Source organism: Miniopterus schreibersii (assembly GCF_964146895.1).
Source record: "Miniopterus schreibersii genome assembly, chromosome: 3".
NCBI classification, from domain to species: domain Eukaryota; kingdom Metazoa; phylum Chordata; class Mammalia; order Chiroptera; family Miniopteridae; genus Miniopterus; species Miniopterus schreibersii.
The window spans coordinates 81,749,013-81,776,123 of record NC_138103.1 but is presented as its reverse complement, the minus strand read 5'-3'; the positions used below and the strand labels follow the sequence as shown (position 1 = coordinate 81,776,123).

Sequence of the window (27,111 nt, the reverse complement as noted above, 5' to 3'; positions counted from 1 at the left end):
AGACAGCATGTGTCCCCGTGGTACCAGCCACTCCTACGTGAATCAGCAGATCCATGTAAATCGCTCATTTCAACAGGGCCATTCCCCTTGAAGAAGGAAGGGACCTAGTTTCCTGGAGCCATGTTTCTAGTCCTCCGAGTAGGCAGTGGTTTTGGCAATGGCTTTCTTTCTGCCAGGTGCTTAGGAAGAGAAGAACCTGGGATCCCAAGCTTACTTTGCTGTGTCAATGACACTAAAGACATGCTTGGGGCCACCGCTCCCCTTTTTACCTGACTCCTGCCACCAGCACACACACAGGAATTTGGATCATGCACTTTTCTTTGAAACCCTTCAGTGTCTCCCGTGGCAGTGGGAATTCAATCTCCTCGCTATGGGTGGCTGGCCTGGCCCTCTACCTCCTGTCCCATTGATCCTTCTGTGCCGACACTGGCTTCGTTCCATGCCAGGCCACCCTTGGGGACTTCTCTCAGGTTGCTCTTTCTCCTGTTCTTGACCTGGTGGCCCCTTCCCAGCATCATATCAGCCCTGTCCCCGATCCCCACCTTTCTGATTCTCAAGTTCACCTGGCTGCCCTTGGTGCTCATTGTCCTCATCATTGTTATTGCTTATTGGTCTGTGTCTGGTTTGTCTGCTCGCACTGTCCTTGAGGGCCTGGGCTGTCATGTTCTGTCACTTTACCATAGAATTCTCAGTGTCCAAGACAGTCCTCGCAGTGAGTGGCCAGTGAGCTCCTGGTGATACAGGAACACTCTGTGTGGCATCAAGGCTCCATCTATAGCACGGTCCCTGCACCTGTTTAGGTTCCAGATCTGCCGAAAGGAGCATGGACCCTAATTTGACATACAGGATGCCACACTGATGAGTCAGCTTGCTGATTCAATACGGTGACACGTTTACCAATGTGTGTGTTTATGTTAACTTATATATTTATGTATATATTTATTACTCATGTATTCTTTTATGTAATTGCATAAATAGAGATCTATGTTGTGATAAATAGCAGTCAAGTGCTAGGCACCTGGCATGTGTTGCCTTTGATCCTCACAGTGAGGCTGCACATTGGGCATTGTTACCTCCATCCCAAAAAGGAGGAAACTGGGAATCTATGCTGTTGAATAACTTGAAAAGTTCATGCAGCCAGTAGGTGGAAGTATTGAGCCATAGATACATAGACTTCAATGCTTTATGTCTGTGTCCTGAACACACACACACACACACACACACACACACACACACACACATCCACGCACGTCTGTATATCTATCCATCCAGTACTAGTAATATTAGGGAAAGAACTTTAGTACACTAATGGCTTTTAAACCGCATTGCACTTAATGAAATTTAATTTTAGTTTAATCATCCACTCATAATAAATGCCTGAAGGAAATGAGAAGTACTTTGTTAGCCTCTGCAGCACATTTTCATGTAGCTATGACAAGGGAAGCAATATGCTCAATAGGACGGGGTCTGAACTCTAGGACTATATATGGGAATGGTTTTAATAGTGACTGACACCAACACAGTAGAGAACAGAAAGTCAATGGCTAACTATGAGTCCCATGTAGAAATTGTTTCCACTAACTTTTTTTTTTGGTGGAATAGCTTGCTGTTTTAAAAACGCAGCATGTGTGGCTGTATTTATGTTCCTTAACTTCTGATCACCTTTAAGCTTAATATCTGCATGCTCAATTATTATTATCTGAAGTTCTACTAAATATAAATTGTTAAAAGGGGAATCAAGAGTAAAAAATGAAATAGTTATAACCACTATTCATTAGAATTTTACTACGTAGTCATCTTTTTAATCCTTATAGCAAAGTAGGTCTATTATGCCCTAATCATCAGGATAAAGGAGCATTCTGGATGCCAGTGGTCCAGCCCCGGGTTTCAGGCTGGGGTGGGTGGAACCACACCCTCATGGGCTGCGTGCCAGGCATTGGCCAACCTGCCTCTGGCAAGCATATCACAAGATGGCCTTTGTTTGCAGAAGAATTCATGATAGATTTTGATCCTCGTAAGATTTTTGTAGAGTTGGAAACTGGAATTCCTTTTTGTCTCTACTATTCATTCTCATTAATGTAGACAAATATGTCTCTATCAAGAGCCTATCAGTGACCTGGCCAATCATGCAATTGATCCATTGGACCTGGTGCACCTCCAGGCCCATGCGGTGGCACTGGGATGGAAAGGATATAGAATGAAAGGGTGCTTTTGTATATTCAGCATCTGGTGGTTTCATGTGGTCAATATCTTCTCAAAAATATTGATGCTTTTGTTTTTCCCATGTTCACTTATATTGTGGGTACTCACCTCTGCTGGGTCACTCTTATGTAAGAAAAGGTGTGAAATCAAAGTTCTTATATCACGAAACATGATTCTTCTGATAACATGACACATTTAATAGAATACTGTAGCCCATAACTCAGTATGTTTTACAAACATGCGATAAAACAGCTCTGTGCATGTATCTATAATAACCTGACATATACTCATGTTTGTTTTCATTTCGAATTAGCAGCACACCTCCTGTTGCTTTGTAGCTCTGATAATAATAGTAACGAACAAAGGACCCCTCAGGTCTGTCATCCACGTACTCCTGCACGCGTATTCCTTGTAGATGATCAGGCAGTGCCTGATTTATGACTTGTTTAGCTCACTCAGGAGTGACAGATACTGGCTGGTGGTGAATTGCATTTTAACCAGAGACGGGATGTGAATATTGCAAGAGAAACAATATGCATCTTATTATCCTGCCTGATGAGAATCACACGTCCCCTCCCTCCCTCCAGATTTATCTCTGTATCTGCAGGAGATACTTGGCTGCCTGTTGAACAATTATTCCTGCTCTTTTTCTGTCTTTGGAAAAGAAACAGGATGTGGGCTGAGTTTCAAAAGGCTCTGCTTTCCAAGAAATGGAGCTTCCTGACTGCAGCAGGTCACTCAGTCCTCAATCAGGGACCCGTCAGCGTCCTGAAAGGGACCCCTGCAGGGCGGCAGGCTGTGTGTCCAAATGAAGGTTAGCCCCTAAAGTGCCCCGTGCTGTGTGGTGAGCTAGAGAACCGCATACACTACCCACTAGGCACACATTCTCCCCTGCTTTCTCCGCAGGAGATGATATTTGGACATTTTTGTGTAAAATGTACTTTGGCACCCTATGGTAAAATTGGTTCAGGGCAGTTTGCAGAGACTGAGGGGTTGTCTGTGGGAAGAGGAAGCTGTGGGCCAATCGGCTTGACATCGCTCTGTATCCTACATGGGACACCTGAGTGAGATTGTTCAGCAGATTGGACACTGAGCCTGCAGTAGACGCCTGAACAGTCACTCACGGGCACTCTGGGGCTATGGTGGGTTCCCTGTGGAGCACCATCTGGGGCCCGGGCTGTCACTTCCCAACCAGATTCCTGCTTTATAAGCCCCTGCTTGGATTGCTGGCTCCTTCCTGTGCTGCTTCCCTGGTGGTTCCCGTGTCTCTAACAGCTGCAGGGCCAAGTTTCATCGGGGCATTTCTCTCCCCATCTAGTTGGTGATGAAACCCTCCTCATCTTGATCCTGTGTCAACATGCTCAGCATTTTGGTTTCTAAAGCATTGTTCAGAATTCCAGGTCCTCTTCTTGAATATTGTTGACACAATCGATTGTCCCCACGCAGCCCGTTTTTTGGTGCAGCCTGAAGACAGGGGCAAAGCTGTGAGGTCAGACTGGCTGGACTCAGGACATAGCCCAGGCCTACCCTCCACTGCCAGTTGTGTGAACTTGGGCAGATTACTCACCCCTGGGCTTTAGTGTCTCCATCTATGAAACGGGAAGAATGACCCATCATCTGCCTCTGAGGTTCCTGTGAGTTTAAGGGGCACATGAGTGTGAAGCTCTGAGCACAGAGCCTGGCACGGCAACATCAGCGCCACAGATATTGTTAAACTGTAGACCTAACCTTGAGCTGGAAGGAACCACGACAGATCTTTTTACCTTTGTCGCTTCTCATTTTCCTGCCCGAGACTTCCTGCATTCCAGAGATGTTTACTGTGTGGTTTTCAGGCTATTTGTCCCCAAGTTGGTAGCAGAAGTAGGTGGTTGGAGGGTATTTGATGAAGCTTGTGGTCTCTGCCTTACGCTTCATCCGCGTGCGCTGGTTACTGCAGCCCTGAGCCAGACGTAACTAGTCCTGGACCTTCTTTCTTTGTTTGTTTTTTTTCAGATAAGGTCTGTTGTTTGTTGTTTTTGTTGTTGATGATGAGGATGGTTTTCTGTTTGTTTTTCAGTGCAATGATCAAATTGTAGCCTGGGTCTAGGAGCCTGAGTGCAGGACTAATTCTGAAATGATTTAATTTGTAATTGTTCTGTATCTTGGTTTTGGGGGTCTGCCTCAGAAGTAATTCTGATTGGAGACTCATAGTGAACATGGTTTCAGATTCTCCCCCAATATTTTGCTTTATGTCCTAAAAAGACAAGTCAGAGATATGTAGCCTCCTGTTTCACGAGCCCCTCTTCAGGATATAAAAGCATGTTGTAACAGTAAATATATTTAACTTCTATCTCATACATTGTAATGCAGTCCAGGGTTGTTTGTTTGTTTGTTTGTTTGTTTTTAAATATCTACGTCAGGTTAAAGCAACAGTTATCTAACAGTATGTTTGGTGGTTTATAAATTAAAATAATTTCTTATCAAATTCTCTTTTGTATTACTTGATATTCTTAAATGACTTAAGAACAATATAAAAGGCTGAAGAGAAAATTCATCACATACATAATTTAGAATATTTGTTACATTTTTAGAATGTAAAATTCAATTAAACTGAAACATTTTGTAAGGACATTGAATGTATGCCTTGATTGAAAAATAGCAACAGTCTTTCTGGACAGAATAGTAGAGTCCTTGATGCCACCTTCACGTCAGTCTCAGAATCAATGTCTGCATTTCAGATCTCAGGTGAGCCTGCTGTGTGTCTTACTTTTAGCATTAATGGGCCCTGTTGTAGCCAAACATATTTTTAGTTGTCCTGGCAATAACATGTCTATTGGTGCAATCTGATTAAATTTGGGAAAGTACAAGGCTAATTGAATTGTCCCCAAAACTAATTGTCCCTGAAATGTGTACTTGTGGACAGTGGTTATGTGAATCTTTCCATTAATTTTGACCACCAAAAGTTACTGCTATGTTATTCTTATTGCACCATAAAATTAAAACACTTTCTGATTGTATGAAAAGCTCTTAGCAGTAGGGGAGAGAATAAGAATGAAACCTGTTTATTAGAGTTTTTAAAGATGATTATTAGGGCATATCTGTGTCTGAAAGGGTATCATCTGTATTACTGATGGACTTAAACAGAGAGTGATAAATACAACATTTCCAATGCTGTATGTCAAATTCAGTGGACAATCTATATAATTCCTAAGTTCCTCATGAGCTTAGTGGTTATGTAAAGGTTTTGTCATACTTCTGTTATTTATAAATCCCTGTTTTTAAGCTAATTATGATACCAAAAAGTGCAGTGTGTCTCAGCACACTGCCTTTCTCTAAGAAGAAAGAAAATAAGAGTTAATCCTCACAGTTATGTGCTTACCATAGTAGTGGGAACTGCTAAAGCTAATTCAGGACACTAACCTTACAGTTCCAGTTTTCACAAATAAAAAACATCTTTAAGGTCCTTATTAAAAGCACGTAAATTATGCCAGTCACACATGTGTATATTAGTAAAATTAAGGAATTTTGTTGTCCTATTGCACAAACATGATACTAGACTTCTATACAGGGTGAGACAAAATTTACAGTTGTTCATGTGGAAAATAATACAATAATTAATAAATAACAATATAAAAATAAACTGTGTTCTCATACAACTGTAAACCTTCTTTTGTCCCATCCTCTATTCTGATTCACATTTCATCGTTTTAATCTTATTTTCTCTCTTAAGGTTATGTAAGATTATATAATTCTGTATTATATACAAATAAAGTAACAGGTATTCCTTTAAAGTATACCGCATATCTTTGCTGCCCATTTTTTATGGCGTTAGCGTCATATCAGCTTGAGCCTGCATTGACTGAGGATGCTCACCTGTGGAATTATTATGGTCATTTCTTGTCATATAGGACTTGTGTACGGAATTCCACCCAGGAGCACAGCCCCCTACGATGCCCCTAGGGCCCCCCATTCATCCTATAAGATGTCTACACAAAAGCAAGCAAGTGATAAAGAAATATCATAGGGATGTTGAGACTTTTCTTCTCTCCTGCTATTTCCAGAACCAAACTTCGTGTCCTCCTATGACATCGGGAACTTCACCTACTTCTTTTTCCGAGAAAACGCCGTGGAGCACGACTGTGGGAAAACCGTGTTCTCCCGAGCCGCGCGGGTCTGCAAGAACGACATCGGAGGGCGGTTCCTGCTGGAGGACACCTGGACCACGTTCATGAAGGCCCGGCTCAACTGCTCGCGCCCCGGGGAGGTCCCCTTCTACTACAACGAGCTGCAGAGCACCTTCCTCCTGCCCGAGCTCGACTTGATCTACGGCATCTTCACCACCAATGTGTGCGTACGAAACCGTCGCTTTCCCGGCTCTCCCGCTCACTCTGAATGAGCCTATTGTTCTTTGACCCTTGTGGCTTAAAAGTTGCTTTAAAAAGAAATCTTTCTTATTTTACTGGGCTAACAGCCCAAAATAATTTTTTTTTTGAGTAAGAATTAAATGGTACTCTAAGATCTGTGATTTCTGAGACTGGTATTAGGAAGATAAAGCTGATCGAAAAGTTTTGCTCGATCCTTATTGTAATAATAGCATCCAGTTGTTCTACTGTAAGTTTTTCCTTCCTGATCTGCCAGTGCATTCTCGGTGCTTTCTGAAATGCTGGTATGCGTTAGATGTGTGTGTTTTTTTCTATTTTTCAAATGTTATGCATTTGCGCATAATGAAAGCACTGTTGTCTGGAAAGTCTGATCTTTGAGATAATGTAACTCTTGACTAAACTGCTGCTCATATATGAAATGCACGTTCTCATTTCCCCAGAGTTGCATTTCAAGCCATCGTTCTAGAAAATGGCTGTCTGAGGCAGGCAATTCTAAAATGATGGTCATGCTTTTAAAATATTTTTGAAAAAAATGATAGCTTTTTTTTTTTTTTTCTTTTGTGGAAGATACTCTTAGCTTCAGAACCGACAATATTTGGTGTATGAAGTTTTCTGATCTTTCATTCATTCTGGCCTGGTGGCCTGTAGCACAACCCCATGCTTAGGAGATGTGCTGTGATGAGACTCAACAAGATCACACCCAAGCCCAGGAATCACAGATGGCACTGCCACCAGCCCCCACCTTTCTCAGCATTGGCAGTGAGGAGGAGGATTCCTGAGCATGGCCTCTGGTTTAGATCACCTTTGAAATCTTTAAACTGTTAACGTAAGAGTTGGACAAAAGCTCAATATTTGTATCCAAAGTAAATGATCTGAATCAGGATGGGTTTAAAGTGCTGATAAGTGGGGCAGGATGACCAACCATCAGGTTTGTCTGGGATTGTCCTGCTTTTGGATTGGGGAGAACCCTGTATCCCGGGAAAACCTCTCAGTTCTGGGTGATCCGGAACTGTCCCCCCCATGATGTCTGCTCGGCCTCTAAGTCTTTTTACTTTTTCAGCTCTCTGAATCAGAAGCCTGCCCATGAATGGTGTTTCTAAAGAGTCACTTTATCTGCATCTTACTTCCCTGTTGATCTTTTCCTTCTGATCTTTCCCCTGCTCAGCTGAAGTGTTAACATTCACTTGATAATAACGTTTACTCCGTGAAGAGTCTCCTTTCTGACATGAAGTTAGAAAAATAAGACTAAAATGGATGGGTCCCCACCCACCCCCACTCCACCGTGACCATCTTTATTGTAAATCTGGTTTTCAACCCCAGAGGTTATTTTCCCTCCATGATAAGTTTCTTTTAAAAAATCAATTTACAGTTTCTCAAGTCGATTTGCTTTCCAAAACCTTTTTTAAGAAATAGTGTAGGCTGCACAAGATGAATGTTCAGTTGTTCAGTTGACATCAATTTTATACACAATGGGACCTTAGCTTAGTTAGCTGTTCATTCCCCTGGCTCGGGGCTAAAATGAACAATTTAAAAAGTTAGATATGTACTGTGCCTGGGCCATTCCAAGGTGGTGAACAGTCAATTTAGAGACTCACAAAAATAAGTTTCAGACAATTTGTTTTGTGTTGTAAACATCCCTCATGTTGGAAATGGCCTGGTATTTAGCATCTACACTAGCAGAGGCACAACTTCTACACCTTTCCTTTCTTTATTGAATACTGTTCTCGCTCGTCTTGGGAACAGCTTTCCAATAAATCTGCCTCTAACCCCACAGTGTGTCCCACTTCTCCTCCCTCTCACATCTCAGCCTTGATCTTACCCACTCAACCGATGACCACATTCTTGACAAGACTCATTTCAAACAGGAGTGAAATGATGATCGGGGGAGCCAGTTATTTCCTGTCTCTGAAGTGGATGCTTGTAAACACTGGGGTTAAACTTTCTGGTGCTTTCACTCATAGTACAGGTGTGGTTCGATTCTGTGTGTTCGTCGAGGCCTCAGCCCTGGGGAGTGGGGATAGAGGCCACTGTTCTCACTCCCTCTGTCCCTGTGGGTGTGTGGTTTTCTCAGTCCCGTGGGCCCGAGTTGGCTGAAGGACATGGCATAGTGTTGCAGTGGAGTTTCTCAGGGTTTTTCCTTTTTGTTCTGGGATATCTAAAAATGGTGGCTTACAGATAGTAAATGATAGGGGTAGGGATGGGGGACTGTGAAGGCTTTGATATCTTTTCCCTCCTTAGGGGGTGAGGAACTAGGAGGAACATCTCTACTTTTCTCCCAGTGGCTTTCAGCACACTACGGAAGCCAACTTTATGCACCACTATTGTTGGGCTCATGAAGGAGGACCTACCTCCACCTTCACCCGCCTGGGCTCTGTGAAAGTTAAGGGATGAAACTAGCATTAAATGAAGGCCATGGTATGACCGTGATTACTGAGGGAGGCCAGGTTGAAATATGTGGTTGATGGTCTGTTTGCCAACCACAGACCCAGTTGATGGTACTGGTCCCAGCTTTAAGGACACTTATCTACAAGGTCGTGATAGGCTAGGCCTGGCATGGCCTCACCTGCCTGCAGGGATGGGGCAGTGAAGGTTGATATGTAATTTCAGAAGCCAGGAAGATGGGGAGGAGGGTCTACCTTGTGCCCTTGTGCCCCACCCCCTCACAGGAAGTAAAAGGGAAGAGGGAGGTAAGAGGGTGTGTGTATAAGTGCGTTACAGCAATGGTGCTTTGCTTACCAGGGGTTTCAAGAAGAAGTGTCCCCCAACACCTGTCATGTATGCCCAGACTCGCTGTCACTGGGCTCACCCCAGACACAGATCCCAGCCCTGTATTGAGTCATTGAATGCAGTGAACAGAGAAATGGGATGCCAGCAGGAAGAGGAGAGAGCACAGCAATGGAGTCATGGGTGGGAACTCTGGGGCCCCATGCAATGCAGATGCCAAGTCCTCAGCCTGTGACTTGGGTTAAGTGACCTCCCTGTGCCCCTGTCTGTTTGTCGGTGAAATCAGGCTGGTCTCAGGACCCATAGGTTCCCTGTGAGAAATGAGGTGACCCTTATCAAGTGCTGAGCAGCATACTCAGGGGACAGTATTATTATTAACACTCTTCCTGGCCCCACGTGGCCTCCCCTGGCCCCTGGCACACACCATGCTCTGCATGCTGCTGTGCTTGCTCTAACACAGCCCTTTTCTTGCTCTCAAGCCCAGTCTTGTGCAGAGACTAATCCTTCCTTGCACTTTTTGACTTCTCACGTTCTCCTTTCCTGAGGAGAAATAAGAAAGAAACAGCCACATGAATAGTTCGTATTTAGCGTCCATCACTTCGTTCCCCAGCAGTGGGGACAGGCCTATTGCCAACCGCTCTCTCCTCTGTGCTGGAGCTTCTGGAAGGAACACATGTCCCTGCCCTCAAGCTCCTACCCTCCCACAGGGTGGTTTAATACTGTCCACATGGAGCTCTCAATAAGCATTTAAAATCCTGGTCTTTGGAGTCAGACAGCATAGGATTCAAGTCCAATTCCCCCACCTAGTAGCTGGGTGACTTTGGGAAGGTGTATTAGCCTATGTCCCGTTTTTCTTATCAGTGACTGTCCCTTACCTTAGGATGACTAAGTGAACTGGAATTTGTAAAGCCTCATGAATGGTGTCTGGCAACAAGTCTGTGTTTGTCAAATAAACCAAGTGTAAGGCAGATATTTATGTTTTGAGTTCCTATGAAATTCCTTTGATTCAGGAAAATCAGTTGATAAATCAACTTATATTGGCTAAGACTATTAACAAGAAAATTTAAATCAAAGCTGGCCTCAAAATGCAGATTTATTTAACCAAAAAATTTCTGCTGTTTCCACGCTAGTAGAAGGCCACTGAACATCAGAGGGCCCAGCATGTAAGCACCTCTGCGGAGCCTGAACTCTGTATTACAGCTTCAAGATGTCAGTGTGTTCTCAGATTTTTCTCTCCCATCCTTTTTAAATTATTTAAAAAAATACATGAAAGGTGTCTGGCAGGCACTTTTTGCCAAATGCTTTTAGGTGATTATTATTTCAAGGTTTGCAAATGCACACAAATATCTGGGGATTGAAACAGAAGCAGCAGCTTGCCCCACTGCCCGCTAAAGTAACCAGATACCAATGGGTAAGGACCTGCGTGGGTGCTGAGGGACACCAGCCGCTGGCAGAGAATCTGGCCTTTTTCCTCCAGAATTTAAAAGGCGTAACATAGCCCATCAAAGTCCTTGTCACTCCGGTTGTGGCTGAGTGAATTAATCCCATCTGGCAGGATTACAAGTGTCATAACTGCTAAAGAGCCTTGTTTTTGTGCTGAAGTGTTTGTTCTTCCACAAAGAAACCACAGGGCGTTCCAGCCAGCGCTCCCTCCTCATGCCTGGGGTTTAGGAGGCTGGGACCTTGAGGTTCTCTAGAAGACCCTTCCACTGGGTGGTGAACGAGCATCTGTGGGGAAGACAATGGGTTCTTTGGGGACTCTGACCTTCCTTCTCCTTGCTCTTCCTCTGCCCCCAGGAACAGCATCGCTGCATCGGCTGTGTGCGTCTTCAACCTGAGTGCCATCACGCAGGCCTTTAACGGGCCTTTCAAGTACCAGGAGAACTCACGCTCCGCCTGGCTGCCGTATCCCAACCCCAACCCCAACTTCCAGGTAATTTCAGGGCGCATTAGGGCGCGGGATCGGTCATCCCCCTCGGAAGCATGCCGAAACCTTGTGGAGACAGCTGGGACAATTTAATCCCCTGGTGGCTGCACAGACCTCTGTGAGTTCCCCTGGCCCCTCATGGACAGTCCCATGCTGGGCTTGGCTCATGTGAATGGACTGAGCTTTTTGTCAATAGAGGGGCCTGGACCATAAAGGGCGTTTTATCAGCTGTGAAACCTCCGGCTGGACTGGAAAAGGCCGGCATAATGCAGCAGGTTGGGAAGCAAAGCTCCAATTAGTGCTAATGATGGTGGACTCTGTCCCCGAAGCTCTGATCCCTAATGAATGGTGCTCCTGTGAATGGGCTCCAGGGCACAGCGGTGGAGATGCACAAACAGAATTTGAGCTCTAATTGGCGAATGTGACGAGATTTCCTTTTGGGGTAAATGGGATGGCATGGGGCAGCTGTGGGAAAAGGAGAGCAGGTGGAGACCATTCATTCATAAATCTCAGAATTACAGGGTGTTCAACCACTAACAGGCCCTGTACATCATTTAGTCCCATCTCCCAATGTACAGAGGAAGCTGAGACCCAAAAAGATTTAGCAATTTACTCTTTGGTTGGTCGGTCAGTACGTGTATGTGTTTGGTGGGCTGCTGTAACAAAATACCACAGACTAGATGGCTTGAACAAAAGAAACTTATTTCCTCACAGTTTGGAGGCTAGAAGTCTATGTTCAAGGTTCTTGCAGATTCTATTTCTGGTGAGAGCTGTCTCCCCAGCCTGTAGATGGCTGTGTTCTCGCTGTGTCCTCATGTGGCCTTTCCTCTGTGCTCCTGGAGAGACACTGAACACTTATGACCTCACTTAACCTGATTACCTCCTTAGAGGCTCCTTCTCCAAATACAGCCACACCGAGGATTAGGGCTTCCACATAAGAATTTGGGGGAGACACAGACCTTCAGTTCATGACAGCAGGCTTCCCTTGAGGGCCCCTCTTCTGCTAATCTGTCATAGGATCATCACCCCCGTGGGTGTGTGTTTAGTACCATCCAGCTCCAGACGGTGCTCAGTGCCTCACTGCATCATGCCACATGCTGGCAGCAGGGCTCTGATGCCTAACAGCTTCTCCGGGGCAGTAATCCTACCAAGTACACTGGGGGTTAATGACCGCGCTGGCTTCCCAGCGCAGCCCTAACCTCTTCCCACTAAAGGACTGTTGGTTACCCTGATTAATCAGTGCCAGACCTGAGTCCCCTGCGAGGCCTCCAGATTCTGGTTGGTTTATCATCCCAACACATAACCTTTGGCCTTGAGAAAACAGGGGATGTGGAAACATTCAATAGTGTTACACTTTGGCAGGGACCATTCCATTTTAATTGCTTTGAAACTGGTGTTTTTAAAAATTTTTTTAAAAGATTGGGATCGAGAGTAAGAAGGACGGTTTACACGCCCTCTTCACCATTTACTGCTTTACTTGGACAAATCACTTAGCATCTTCCATCCCGTATTTTCATCAATAAAATGAGGAGGCAGTGACACAAATGCACAGGCATACATTATTTAGGAGTAAAATGTCATAATGTCAATTAATGTATATTGTTTACTGGATAATGTAGACGATGAAGATGACTCTTAGGGACCATTTATTAGGTGCCTTCCTCATGTCACATATTGTAAGTGCTTTATAGATTTTGTCTTGTTTTCTCCTCTCAGCAACTCTGTAAGGTGGGCATCTGTATCCACACTTTATAAGTCAGGAAATTGAGGGATCAGATTTACATTTATTTTCCCAGGCTTGCTAATGAGAACATTCAGTTCTGGACAGAGAAATTCATATTGTGGGTCAGGCCAGCTAACCATTTAGGGGGAACCGAACATGCAGTAGTCACTTTTCCTGATGGCATATATAGTTTCTGTTAATTATTAACCCATCACTGACTCTTGGCCTCTTTGTTGAGTCTCTGTATCTAAATCCCACCCATGTCCTGATGAAATATAACTGTTAAAGAAGGCCCTTTGTAAAACCCAGAAGGTGAAATATACCATTCCCTTTAAGAAAGTCATTGTAAAATCCTGAATGTTAAGTACTTTTAACAAAGATGTGCCCTATATTTATAGTGTACTTTTAATTCTTGATGCTGCTATTGCAAAAGTGTTCACAAAGAACAGACTTAATGAACTCTGTGAAGCCTCACTGCCTCTGGCAGTGGGTAACTTTTAGCTCCTTTGTCTGGATATATTTGTAGCCCATAGCAAATCCGTTCATTTCCTAAGGCCTTGGGCATCTTATAAAGCCAGTGTCACTCTGAAGGGCTTGTTCACATTTATGAGATGGGAGTAGGTCCATGGCTTTCACTTCAGGCAGGAAGCTTGCATAGCTGAGCTTGTTTTCTTTGGGTGGAATTTAAGATTTGTGAGAGACTAAAGTTATAGATTATGGTGGTTCTTTGTTAACTCCTAGTACAAGTAAATGTTTTCTCCTGGTTTACCTTGTTTGAAACCATGCTAGCTTAGGCTTTTTCACTGACATTCCTGGAACCATCCAGGCTGGCATAGAGTGGAATAGGTTTTGAACTAAGGATCCCTCTACTAGTCATGTATAAAGGGCCTTCTGTTTGCAATACCAACAGTGAGAAGTAGTTAGCATTTTAAATTGAAATTGAAATTTTTATTTTTAATCTTGTTTGCCTACCAACATTTGGAATTTTATGCAGCATGTACACACTAGAAGTAGCAATTAATTAGAGGAGCAGAAACATGATTCAAGTTCAGGAAGAAATATGGGTTAGGAGGACAGTGTGTAATCTTTCAAGATTTAATACAGAAATCTCAATTAAAAATGATAAAGAAACAACAAAAACTATTTATTTATCAATTACACTCTAGAAACCACTGTAGGTGGTGCTGTAACATCCTGCCCTGCAGTCCCCAAAGCTATCCAGACACTTCCTAACAGAGAGCATCATCCAGACCCAGTGACACAGCTGCCGTTGTACAGACTGGAATTTTCTGTGCAGTTTTAGTTACCACCCATCAGAAATGATGGAGCGGAAATGGACAATACACCCTCTGTGGTGGCCAAGCAGATAAAGACTCAAGGTTCCAGCCCTCTAATCACAGAGCTGTTTCCTCTGGCATCCAGCCCACATCCTTAGACACTGTCCAAAAGTCACCACATTAACATACCAAAAGACACCTTGATCGCTGTCATCACTTAGGAAATTCCTATGGTTTTAGGGGCTCTGTGCCAGAAACAGGAAGAAGACCAAATGTATTATTCTTATTATAAATCACAATATCACAAGTTGATGACTTAAGTAAGATATGGGGTCCAGGACTAAAAGGGGTGGGTGGTGTTTCTGCTACTCGGCTCCTGCCCAGAGGCCTCTTGGTCTCCCAGATATCCAGATTCCTCAAGAGCAGCAAGCTCCTCAACTTCATGTCTCCAGATTTTTATGATGCCAGCCTTTAAAAACACTGTGCACACAAAACCAAACCTGTGTGCAGAACCTCCCCCAGCAGACAGATAGTAATTGCCACCTGTACCTTAAATACCACCACTGATTTAAGGAAAAGTCAATGCCAAACATGAAGTCACTCTCAGGACTAGAACTCACCTGGATAGACTTTAGACCAAGTCCAGCAGAGCTGTCTTTCATTTTGCAGCACATTAGTTAACAGGCAATGCCCCTGTCTTCCAAGTGTTACTACTGTGTGTGATAATTATATAAAATTTCCAGCACAGCCCCCCTGGCTCAATAGCAACTGCTGGTGTATTCACCCATAGATTCCTTCCTTCCTTTATTTATCCATTCATTTCCCTCTGGCCTCTGCTGCTCAGTGAACCAGAGAATTGCTGTTCTGCTACAAGACAGTGCATTGACCATTTACTGTGCCAGGCACACTGTCTTGTACCGTGGCATTTACAATCACTTGCAATTAATTTACAAATGCTTCCTCTGGTTAACTTGGTCGGTCTCACTGTGAAGTTAGCACAGTATTTTTCTAGTGACTTTGTAGGCAGAGACAGGCTGAGAAGCAGTGCCTCACCTGAGACCCCATGCCTCCGGGGTGGCTAAGCTGAGTCCTTCACCTGAGCGCATGTGGTCCTATTGCAAGGATGTGGCTTTAAGCATTGGACCAAACTCAAATCTGTTTCATTCCAAGATTCTCCAATTCTACAATCCGCCTATCATTTTATTCCATGTAGGACATTTTTTCAAGAGCTACAAAAATATCATCTGTTTTTAAAAAAGCAATTTCCATCTTACACTTTGCACCTCTAACCTGTTATAAAATCATGTATTAGAAATGGCATGTTACAAATGGTAGTTCCAGATGATAGGAGCAGGGAAGTTTATTTTCATCAAACTGACTTACATGAAGTTCTGCAGAGGATCAGCCTGTATTGGTACTGGGATTTATAGTTTGTGAAAGAAATGAGAAAGATCAGTGGTATTTTTCTGATTCTGTGCTCTGCCCCAGGGAAGCTTTGTTGTCTTCCCCTCTTTTTTATCTCACCCTTGCCAAAAACCATCCTACCTAATACCCCCTCGTCTCTTGCAGCACATCTCTGAATTTAATTCTCAGCAATTTTTAGGCCCTCTTCCCCCCTGTATATTCTAGGTTCATCTTTATATATTTTCATAATCTGAAAACCTCTTTCCTCACTTCCTTCTTCCTTCCCTTTCTTCTTTCCCACTTCCCTCCCTCCCTCCCTCCCTCCCTCCCTCCCTCCCTCCCTCCCTCCCTCCCTCCCTCCCTCCCTCCCTCCCTCCCTCCCTCCCGGTCCCTCTTTATTCCCTCTCCTTTTGCAGATTCGCCAGGTTATTTCTCATCTTACTAGGCTCTATAAACAGCTTTGTTTTCCTTCTAGCTTAGAGTATGAGCACAAAGCAGTAAGGCCAGCACAGGTTCTCGCAGCCCTTGAGAAAGACGTTAGAGTAAAATCACACAGTTTTCAGATTGAAGTGGCCTAATTCTCTCTCCATGGAATCCATGTCGCTGCCCCAGCAAGAAGACTAACACACCTGTGTGATGTACTTGCTGGCTGCGCTTTCCATCTGGGCACCTGCTTGGTGGACAGATAGAAGAGGGTGCCTTTAGCCAGACGGCTCCCAAGTGCCTCAGCAACGATGTGGACTTCTTGTGCATACACTGTTCAAATTAAAGTTAGCAATGCCTTCCACTTCTGATCAGCCATTTATGATGAAGTTGAGAGACTCCTCAAATGTAAATTCAAGTCTAAATGGAGAGAGACACTGAGGGTGGGGACTTGGAGGACAATGGAGGCGTGGGCATGTTTGCACAATTCGGTTAGTGTCCAAGTCAGCCCCCAGCCGGGTGGCCGGGATCAGTGGGCGTCCAGGTGGTGGCTCCAGCGACGGCCTGTTTTCCCTTGCAGTGCGGCACGGTGGACCAGGGAATGTACGTGAACCTGACGGAAAGGAACCTGCAGGATGCTCAGAAGTTCATACTGATGCAGGAGGTGGTGCAGCCGGTGACTGCAGTGCCCTCCTTCATGGAGGACAACAGCCGCTTTTCCCACGTGGTCGTGGACCTGGTACAGGGCAGGGATGCCCTCATCCACACCATCTACTTGGCCACAGGTAGGAGCTCTCCCTTACCTTCCTTCCTCACCCTCTGTGCTGCTTTTGAGAAATCTTGACTTTTCTCTCTTTTTTTTACTATATTAGTCGTAATTTTAATTGGAAAAGCAATGTTTCATTTCTTACCTGTTGTTCTTTAACTTCCTTTAAAGTAAGTCTTTTTTGGCAAGTTTTAATTTGAATAACTTAAGACAATGGAATTTGTTGGGGTACATTGCTGAGTGAAATATTATCTTAGAAGCTTCCACCCTCTTGGCAAGAGCCCCCTTCCTGGCTTATAGATGGCCATCTTCTTGCTGTGTCCTGACATGGTGCAGACAGAGATTATCTCTCTCAAGTCTCTTCTTATAAGGGCCCTCATCCTATACATGAAGACTCCACCCTCAGGACCTCATTATCTCCCAAAAGCCCCACTTCCAAAAAGCATTGCTTTGGAAACTAGGGCTTCCACATGAAATTTGGGAAGACACACACATTTAGTCCATAACAATGAGCAATTTGTTCTACCACTACTTAAACTTGCTCACGGGAATGAAATATGTACTATATGTTTGAACAGAATCTAAATCAAATCAAAATAGACCAACTTAGGTAAATTATAGATCTGAGGTGAAATTACAGTCAACATCCATGGCTTTTTAAACAGTACAGCCTTCAAGAAACTTGCTTGCCCAAGTCTGGAATGCTCTCTCCCTACCACGCTGTAGCCAGGGAATCAGCTCAGGCTGCGTAGGTCCAGCTGTTTCCCGCTGTCCTGTCCTGTCTCCAGGTTGGCAGTCGTGATCCTGTAATGAGACACTATGTGCCATTCAGCAAATATGTCTTTCAGAGATTCACTTTTTGTTTTACAAACCTTATTTTTTGCTGTTTTATTCTACTGCCTATTTACAAATTGAATCATGACATACATGGTATTGCTCCCTCGAGTCACGGGTTGGGATATGGGGGAAGAGTCCATACATGGAATATTTCTGCAGTTTCCATGTCTTACTAGTCAGGGTGTTTGTTAAACTCAGGGGAAGAGGAGTCTGCAGTGGGTGAAGGTCCCTTCCAGCAGGGAACAACCATGGATACTTGGGTCCTAAAGAGAGTCCTGCTGCAAACCACATGCAGACTCAGGCAGACACACAGAGATTCACTGGCAGCCAGATACACAGATGCCATTTAAGTTTGTTTAGACTAGTTGGGTAATTCTAACTTCAGGACTTCTATAAATTACGAATGTCATGTCTCAGCCGAGTTCTGGATCTTCTCATTTATATCTGAGGGCACTGATTAATACATTTAGAAGGAAATTTCTTCTTTAGCAAGTTTTAATTCATAATAAAATTTAGTTTTAAAGGATATATTTTTTTAATGATTCAGCATATAAATTTCTTCTTTATTTCCAAGGTTTGGAATTATAAAAATGGACTATTTAAAAGAATATCTGAAAATCCCAGTGAGTTTTAATTAAACCTGTTAAGAGCTGCACAACTCCTGACAGTAGGGACCACAAAGATTAGAGATTTTGATTTTTAAAATTCAAAAGGCTGATGTTTACATTGCCTTTTATTTATATCTTGCCCTAGTAAAGTTAAATCAAAGCACCCCAGGTACAACAGGTCCTGGAATAATGCCATTTGGTTTTGTTTTATTATAATGATGAGAAAAAAATTCAATTCTCCCCCTATATTCGTGAGTTTTCTTTAGATGTTCTGGTTTCCTCCCAAAGATGTAGGCATGAGGTGAACTGGCTCTTCTCAGTTGTCCAGGCTGAGTGAGTATGAATGTATATGAGCAGCCCTGTGATGGAGGGGTGTCCTGTTCAGGGTGGGTCCCTCCTGCACCCTGAGCTACCAGAAGAGGCTCAGCCACACATGACCCTGAACTACAATCAGCAGATTAGCAAAGAATCATTTTACTTATTTTTATTAATCTTTCTTAAATGTATATATAGCTCACATTTATGTCAATGTTTAATATTAGAAATTATATTTGGGCCTCTATTTAGAAGTTTAGTGATGTTTTTGTGACCAGAAATATGCCATAGGCATTTGGTTTTGTTACGTTGTTTCACTTAAAGTCTGTTTCCAGGAACCTGTCATGGACTTTGAGGATGACTGTGTAATCATCTTCCTTGATATCAAAGCTGATATTGAGCTCACGTGGCTAGGCTCCTTCCAGTCCAATTGCACATGCTGTACCTTTTCCAGGAAATGATAAATACTCAGCTGATAGACCATGAGTGAGACATTTACCGCAGTGAATGTCAAGCTATAGTACTTCCTAACGTGATAATAAAATCAGTTTATTATCGTGGGTTTGGGAATCCAGATTTGGAGATAAATTTATTTTCTCCCATCTTAACTTTACTTGAATAAACACAAATTGGAGAAAACCTATCAATGGCCATTTGAAAGTTGGTTTATTTGTCATTATTATCTAAATGTCAACAAGAAATAGACCTCTGTTAATTGTGCAGTTCCTGGTGCTTCCCACCGCTTGAATGGGTTACCCTGCTGGCTACTACCCTGAGGATCCAAACAGCCTTTTCCAGACACGTCCTGCGTCTGATCTCTTGCTACTCCCATCTCTCTCTCATGGGAAATCCAGCCAGGGCTAAGCACATTATCTGACCATTATCTGTGCTGATATTTTATAAGTTATTTCTTTGAAGGTCTTCTCGGATCTGGAGTCAAAATGACAGATGGTAGCTCCTTTAGAATGTTTATGCCGGGGGTTCTCTAAGTGACTGAGTCTTTTATCCAAATAGCTACTCAGATCCCCTCTACAGAGACAGAATCACAGAGGTGTTGACCATTCATGTATCTGGAGATCTTCTCCTTGCTTGCTTTGCAGAGCACCGTCTCTCTGCTGCTTCTCCTACCTCGGTGCTGTTCCTTTGCTGGCTCCATGTATTCTTCCTGCCCCTCCCGTGTGGCTATCGCTCTGGTTCTGGCCATTGCTAAGGTTGTTCTAATTCTATGTTGCCCTCATGGCCCCTAGAAATACCACTAGGCTTAAGAGTTTCTTCTAGGATGAAATATATTACTTTTATTTTCACTTTGCCTTAATTCCCATGTGTCTGTGACTGAATTTGTATCTTTTTTGCACAACTCTGATGCTTCCCGATACTCTCTCTCACTGTTGTTCAGGCACCACATCCTGTAGATTTGAGCCGTCTGTCACCTCTGCTAACCACTTATTTTATTTTTCTATAACTATTTATTCTTAATTCAAACCCTTATTATTTCTGGAGTACTATTTTAGATCAGTGTTTGTTCAGCCTGAGCATGGATAAAACTCACCTGGAGGGCATGTAAGATACTGGTTCCAAACCCAACCCCATGAGGTTCTGGTTCAGTGGAGAGAGCTGCTATTTCTAAGAGGCTCCCAGGTGAACATCACTCTGGGCATTTCTGGACCATATTGAAGTAGTGCTGTTCTAGGTGAAATAATGATGTTCTTGACCTAGAATCTCTCTCTAAGGGGTGCACCTTGCTGCTCTCTGTGGTTAACCACTTACATCATTGTGATGCAGATAAGAAATCTGTTATGGGACATGAGCCTAGTAGACATGTGTACTCTTCATTTCAGTAGTTGCTGGTATGAATTGCTAACTAGGTGGCAAAAGAGCTGTGACTTGAAACAAAATGCTTTAAGATGCAGAAAGCTAATACAGAATAATTAAAATATATCAGGCTAAAAAAAGTGTCATCTATTTTCAGTAATAGAAATTGGTGATCTGGGCAGGGACAGGCAAAGGTTCCAGGAATGATTTCCCTGCAATAAAGGAAGAAGTGAGTCTTCAAATTTCAAAGCACACCGCATTTCAACAATATTGATTCAGAATAAATAAGCACTAGATGTAGCCAGGCTAAGTTTTTAAATTCCAAGGGTAAAGAAAGAATTATTTAGACATTCAGAAGACAAGGAATTATTTAGGCATGCAGGAGAAAAAATACCAAGAAATGGAAAAAAGTAAGATGGTCTCTGAATGCTATCACCTACATAAATCTGTGAAACATAGTCTAAAATATAATGAGAAAAACAATATGAATTAAGAATATTATACTCAGCCCGGAATAAAGAAAATAGGCAGATATTCCTCAAAATGAAAATCTCAGGCAATAGAATACCAGGGATCTCTTTTACAAACACAAAACAAGACTAATTACTGGCTACATGCAGCCCCTTTAGCATTTGTTTGGAGAAGCTTTGAGAAAGAAAGGGTAAAAAATAGTGGAGTACCACTTGAAATACCAGATTTCAAGTAAAACTATATATATATATATATGTATTTTAATTGGGAAGTGTGACTCAAGAGTTTTATTCTAGGTTAATCTATCCTTTAAAAAAATAAAGGCACATGGAAAATTTAGTAATATAGCAGTTGTGATTCCAACTTTAAAGACAGAAAATTGTTATTTCTAGCCAAAAATGAAAATCAGAACAAAAATCTCAGAAAAAAAGTCATGGAAAAAGGATGGGTGGGGAGCTGAGAATTCATCTTAACTTCATATACAGTAAAGAAAAATTAAGGTGTCTATAGAACATGATGGAAGGTAAGGGCTCAGAGAGTTGGTGGAGCACAGTATGTTCAGACCCATGGAGAAGGTCTGTGAATTTGACATGTCTTAAACACCTCCTCAGACTCTGTTGGCCTTATGTTATCCTGGGCCCTCAGCCATTTGTTCTGTCTCATGTGCCTCCATGGCTGATAGATTCCTTGGCAGGACTGCCAATTGATGCCAACTAGCTGGTGGCCAGTCCTCTCCTGCCACTTCTGGACTTGGGTAAGAAAGCACCCCGCTGGCGTGGGATCTGGCTTCTCAAACAGATGCTAAAGGGGTGTGAGATGCAACCCAGAAGTGCATAATCTGTGAGGTGAGCTTCAACCGGTGAGAGGCAGAGTATGAAAAAAAAATGACTAAGAAGTTTTTTTCTCTCTCTGCCTCCCTGCACCCCAATGCACTGTTCAAGGCGATCTTTCCCATGTAACCAAGCAGATGTCCATTTGTGCCTCAGCATAAAGGAGTGGCCCTGTGATGACACCTCACATGGCATTACTTCCCATCTTTCCTGCTCCCTATCTTCCTCACTCACACAGCCTTGGGAATGTACCCTAGTAATGCATTAGCTCTTAATCCTTGCTCTCCACTCTACTTCCTAAGCAATCACAGTAAGGGATAATTGACTCATCCCTGTAGAGCTGCATGAAAAAATTATAAATCAAGGAAGTAAGATGAAACAATAAATATTTTTGAAGATTACTGTCCATTATTCCTGGAGAATGAATTGGAGGGTAGCACAGCAGTAGAAACAGTAAAAACTGAGGTAAAATTTATTTACAGCATCAGTGTGATTTTGCTGCAAGATTTGCCAATTATAAAAATAAATAAGCATTGTAATGACATGTCATTGCATTGTAATTATGTGTTGCGGTCTAGTCTGTCTGTGGTCAAGGCTATTTCAGTCATAAATGAAGTCCAGAAGGAGATGTGTGTGGTGGGCATGGCTGACAGACAGACAGTGTTGTAGACTAAAGTACGCATGCTCAACTGGGTGATACTGCCTCTAGGAGGCAATAATTAGTTCTTGAGGGATAAAATGTGTGTAAAATATAGACATACATGCACTACACAAACAAATATATAATTTTTAGTATTAAAATTTCATGGGTGCTAGGATAATTCCAGGAAAAAAATGCAAAAAATCTCTTTGTCATATAGATAATGAAAAAAGTTTGAGAAATACTGTTCTTGGGCATTTTCATTGAGAGATGGGAATCTCACTGAAAAGGAAGTCTGACAGAGCAAGAGAAAGGGTCCCAAATAGGTGAGGTTCTGAGGGTCACCATGGGTCAGAGGTCAGGGATGAGAAAGGTGGTGCCTCATAGATGCAGATGGGAGCCTAGAACTCATGCCTGCTGCCTTTCACTTGGCTGTGTCAGGAGCACCATGGTGAAAATAACCCATGGCGCTCCCCTCCCCTCCCGTTCTTTTCCTCCAAATATATTTTTAATACAGAACACAATATTATTTTTGCTACTTGCTACTAGTTATTGTTAAAATCCAGAAATCAATTAATATTTCCAAAATGATCAGGTAGAAAAAACAAATGGACAATCTTCTATGTAGTCTAGAGCTTTCTTCTGTAGTAGTAGCAATTGGCAACTAGCTCCACAAAAAGTGAAATCCCATTCCTGACTTTATCTCTCTGTGTATAGTTTCTTCCAGCACCTAATTCTCCTCAGGCCTTTCAGCTCCCTTTCTAAAGGGAGGAAGAGCCTGCCAAGTGAGGGACAGACCTCAACATTCCCTTGGACTAAATACATAAGTTTTGAGAAACCCTAAGGAGATCCTTTTGGGCACCCAAACTTAAGAAATATATTTCCTGTTGCCATTATTAGCAGTGATCTTCCTCAGTATTTATAATCAGTTTGCAACTACCTAAGGGCCCCAAGCAAGCATTACATTGTGAAAATACTATACTGCAAATATCGTTTATAAAATTCTGTCCTTCTCAGTAGAAATTGGAAATCTAAACCTAATTTGGATTTGTTCTGTATGTGCCTGTTTATATAAGGTGTTCCCATAGTCTGTTAGGTAACATTATGTAGTTTGAATGCTTACTTGATAATATTTAATGAATGTTGAATTTAATGATAGTATAATTTCAGTGAAGGAAAATCTGTTATCTGGTGTTATGGATTAAATTGTGTCCCCTCACCAACAAAAGATAGGTCTAAGTCCTAATATGCCAGTATCTCAGAAAGTAATGTTATTTAGAAATAGAGTCTTTGCAGATGTAATTAGTTAAAGGTTAAGTTATACTACTGGAGTAAGGTGTACCCTTAATCCAATATGACTAGTTTTCTTATAAGAAGAGGAGAAAGACACACACACACACAGAATGACATATGACAACAGGCAGACATTGGAAAGCCATTGACAGTAGCTTGAAGAGACAAAGAAGTTCCACTCAGTCTCACAGGAGCATGGCCCTGCCACCTTGGTTTCAAACTGCTGGCCTCCAGAACTGTGAGGTAATAAATTTATGTTTCTCTAAGCCATCCAGAATGTGGGATCCTACTCCAGCAGCCCAACGCCACTAATTCAGCTGGGTATATTTTCCACTTTGCATCTGGTCTTGCAGCCAAATTTAAAGTGTAGCCTGCTTTCTGCTGTTCCCCTGACATTTCTCAGTGTCCTGAACCCAATAAACAAGACTAGTTCTTTAGTATTAGTTTATGTCAGGTCCAATTAGAATGAAAATTCTACTCTTGAAAACAAGTTAATATATGCCAAACCACTTAAAATGGCATAAACACAACTAATTATTTTATTTTACTAAATATAGGAATATAAATTCTTGCATTTTAATGTGTTTTGTTTTTAACTATGTTTTCCTAATAATTTTAATAGCTAATTCCCAGTTCCCTAACCACAAAGTAATATTATGAAGTTATTTAATATGAATCAGTAAATATACCAATTTACTCTAAAAGTGATGCAATTTTCTTCTTTTTTTTTTAACGGAGTAGCTGATTTTACAGTTTTCTTGGTCTGCCCTGTCTGTTCGTTTTCTTTTGTTTTAGAACCATGTATATCTTTCTACTTTCTCTGTTGTGTTTCACATGATCAGTGTTAATTGAATGTTGTCCCAGGTATAAAGCAATGTGGTCTGTGGACAAAAGAAATACAAGCCGTTTATCTTTACCTCGTCTTTTCATATAAATCTTGCCTGGTGCACATGTTTTGCTAGAACTCCTTTAGGTACCATGGAAGTTATTGGAGTTTAAGCACAATAGTCTTCTTTTCTGGACCTGCTGTCCTTCTGTTTATACAAAAACCTATTAGTATATTTTTGTTTCTGTGTGAAATGTTGATGTCATAACTCTAAAGAGATTTTAGTACTGTCCACACAGTGCCCCAGGTTTTCTTGTTTGGTGATGTCTGAACCTTCATTTCTGCAGAGGGACATTCAAGCCACTTTCTACATGAAAACTTAAGTCTGATGGAGAGCTCTGTTATTGGAGTACATAACTGAGGAACATGCTTAAGAAGTTTTAGCTGATATTTTTATGATGGACAGTTCAGTTATGAGAAGATCCACTTGTCTGATAATTTGATGATGCATCTACAAGTGTTATAAGAGAATTTTTCTTATTGGTCTTACTGTCTCCATTATTATTCATTTCCTTGGCTGTGGTAAATATATTAAATACATTTCACAATTATCATTAACACTTGTTAACTGCTCCTTTTCATACAAAATACTCATGTCTTAAAATAGATAGATTTTATGCATACATGTTTTACCCTAGGGGTCGCAGTGGTAAGATCAGTTATATTGAATAAAACTAAAAGTATTTCCTGTATCCAGTACAGGATGCAAAAATATCAAGAGAGGAGATGCTATGAGTGTTTGAACTTGAATAGTAAAATTCTGTGTTTTTTAAAAATATTTTCCATGATGATCATGTGATCAACTAAGTAGTAAAAGAAAAATAACTTTTAATGAAATAAACCCAAGTTATGTCACTATGAGACCACCAATTTTATTAGTAATGAATGCAGCAGCCTACAAGTTTCAATTTATCTGATTTACCCTCATGTAAACTCAAATTTATGTGAGATCTTTGGGGTATTTATGGATAGCAGAGCTGGAATTCAAATTATACTCAGAAACATAATAAATCCCTAGTGCTGGATGCTTAGATGGGATTGCAGCCCTGTGTGCTCTCCCCTAGGAGGCGCTACCTCTCTGACACCCAATAACACCAGACCCTTGGAGAGCATTCAGGATTCCCACAAGGAAAGACTGTCCACTGCTCACAGTTGATGTGGACCTCCGTGATGAGGTTTTGTGTGGGTTTTTTTTGGGGGGGAGGGGAATGCAAGGAGCAGAAATTTAGAACTGCACCACACCACCACATCGCTGGTGGGCATTAGAATAATATGTGAAGTTGCTGTCAACTGGCCCCCTCACAGCCTTCTCCAAGCTGTTAAGTCAGAAAACAAAATTCTTCCTAGTGCCATAAAACCTGGAATCATTTGATTGTTACGATGTGTTAACAAATGGAAATTTGTCACTAGGAAAACCAGATTCCTCTCACATGGCCAGAGTGCTGTCTTCTCATCCCTTGAAGCGAAGTCTGTCTTCAGAGTAAATCTTTCTGTAATGACTTCATCTAACATTTAGGATGCGGTAATGAGGGCTTTGCAAAGGTGTCAGGTTGCTGGGGCCAAAGTGGAGCCACGTCTGATCATCTGAACACAGGAGACAAATTATTTGTAGGATTGTTAGTGTCTTAGTTTTGAACACCTACCTTTTTTATTCTTCATTCAAGCACATTCCCCTGTCCTTGATAACTGGTATGTCTGACCCTTGCCTGGCAATAATGACCAACCATTACTAAGCAGATTTAGCCCTTGGCCTCTAGGTAATTGGATTCTAAAGCAGACAGCCATGCACTCAAGGACTGGGAAGGAGTAATTGCAGTGTCCACTGCCTGATGAAATATCATCAACGATTTTATTCTGTATGGACTTTCTTCCAGAAGTTGTTACACAGCAGGGTGATTGGAAGAATAAAACCATCATTTCTTTGCAAATAAGCCTTCGCAGAGGAGATGTTGGTAGAGAAATCCCTTATTGTCCAAGGAAGAGATTTGACAGACCTGCAAGGGCACTAAGGTGTGGGCACTAAGTGTGGGCACTAAGGCATACCTATTAATGGGTCCCACCTGGAACCCATTAGATGAAATGGGTTCTCCCCAAACCATCCTAGTGAATTAACACAGTGCATTTCCTTCCACCAAGATGCCTGCAGCTAACTGTGATTTGGATCAACAGCTGATGGTGGTGCAGTTATTTACAGTACGTGATGTACAGAAACAGTATTTGCCATTTGCAGAGGTGTCAACATCAGAATTTCTTTTAATTTGGTTCATTGAAAAAATAGTGTAATCCCAAAGTGAGGTTTAAAAGCTGTCCAATTATTTGTTGGTTTATAATATTATCCTCCCACTTTCCTTTCTGAAACAGAGATGGCCAGGTCGATGTTTCTTAAGTAGGGTATTTTATGGTCTTTCAGAATGGTCTTTACAGAAAGATGCTGCAGAGGCTCTTTTCAAGGAACCACACAATGCTCAGTGTTCAGAATGGATGATGTTTTAAGCTAATGTCCTTAGAAGCTAATGCTGTTTATACCTGATCCTATCTGACTTACCTGTTGGATAAATAAGCATTTCTTAGGAGAAGCTGAGGGTGTGACTTTTGCTAATGACGTTTTATAT

The 27,111-nt window shown here is 42.1% G+C and overlaps 1 protein-coding gene across 3 annotated transcripts in view; it reads left to right on the top strand.

Annotated features, from left to right (window-relative positions):
• The window catches only part of SEMA5A (semaphorin 5A), a 362,170-nt gene that overhangs the window by 263,145 nt on the left and 71,914 nt on the right, over nucleotides 1-27,111 (top strand). For all 3 annotated transcript variants that reach the window (XM_081133220.1, XM_081133222.1, XM_081133221.1), the window contains exons 9-11: nucleotides 6,243-6,528; nucleotides 11,085-11,220; nucleotides 16,622-16,826. In XM_081133220.1, coding sequence (XP_080989346.1) covers nucleotides 6,243-6,528; nucleotides 11,085-11,220; nucleotides 16,622-16,826 — 627 coding nt within the window. The remainder of the gene's footprint in view (nucleotides 1-6,242; nucleotides 6,529-11,084; nucleotides 11,221-16,621; nucleotides 16,827-27,111) is intronic.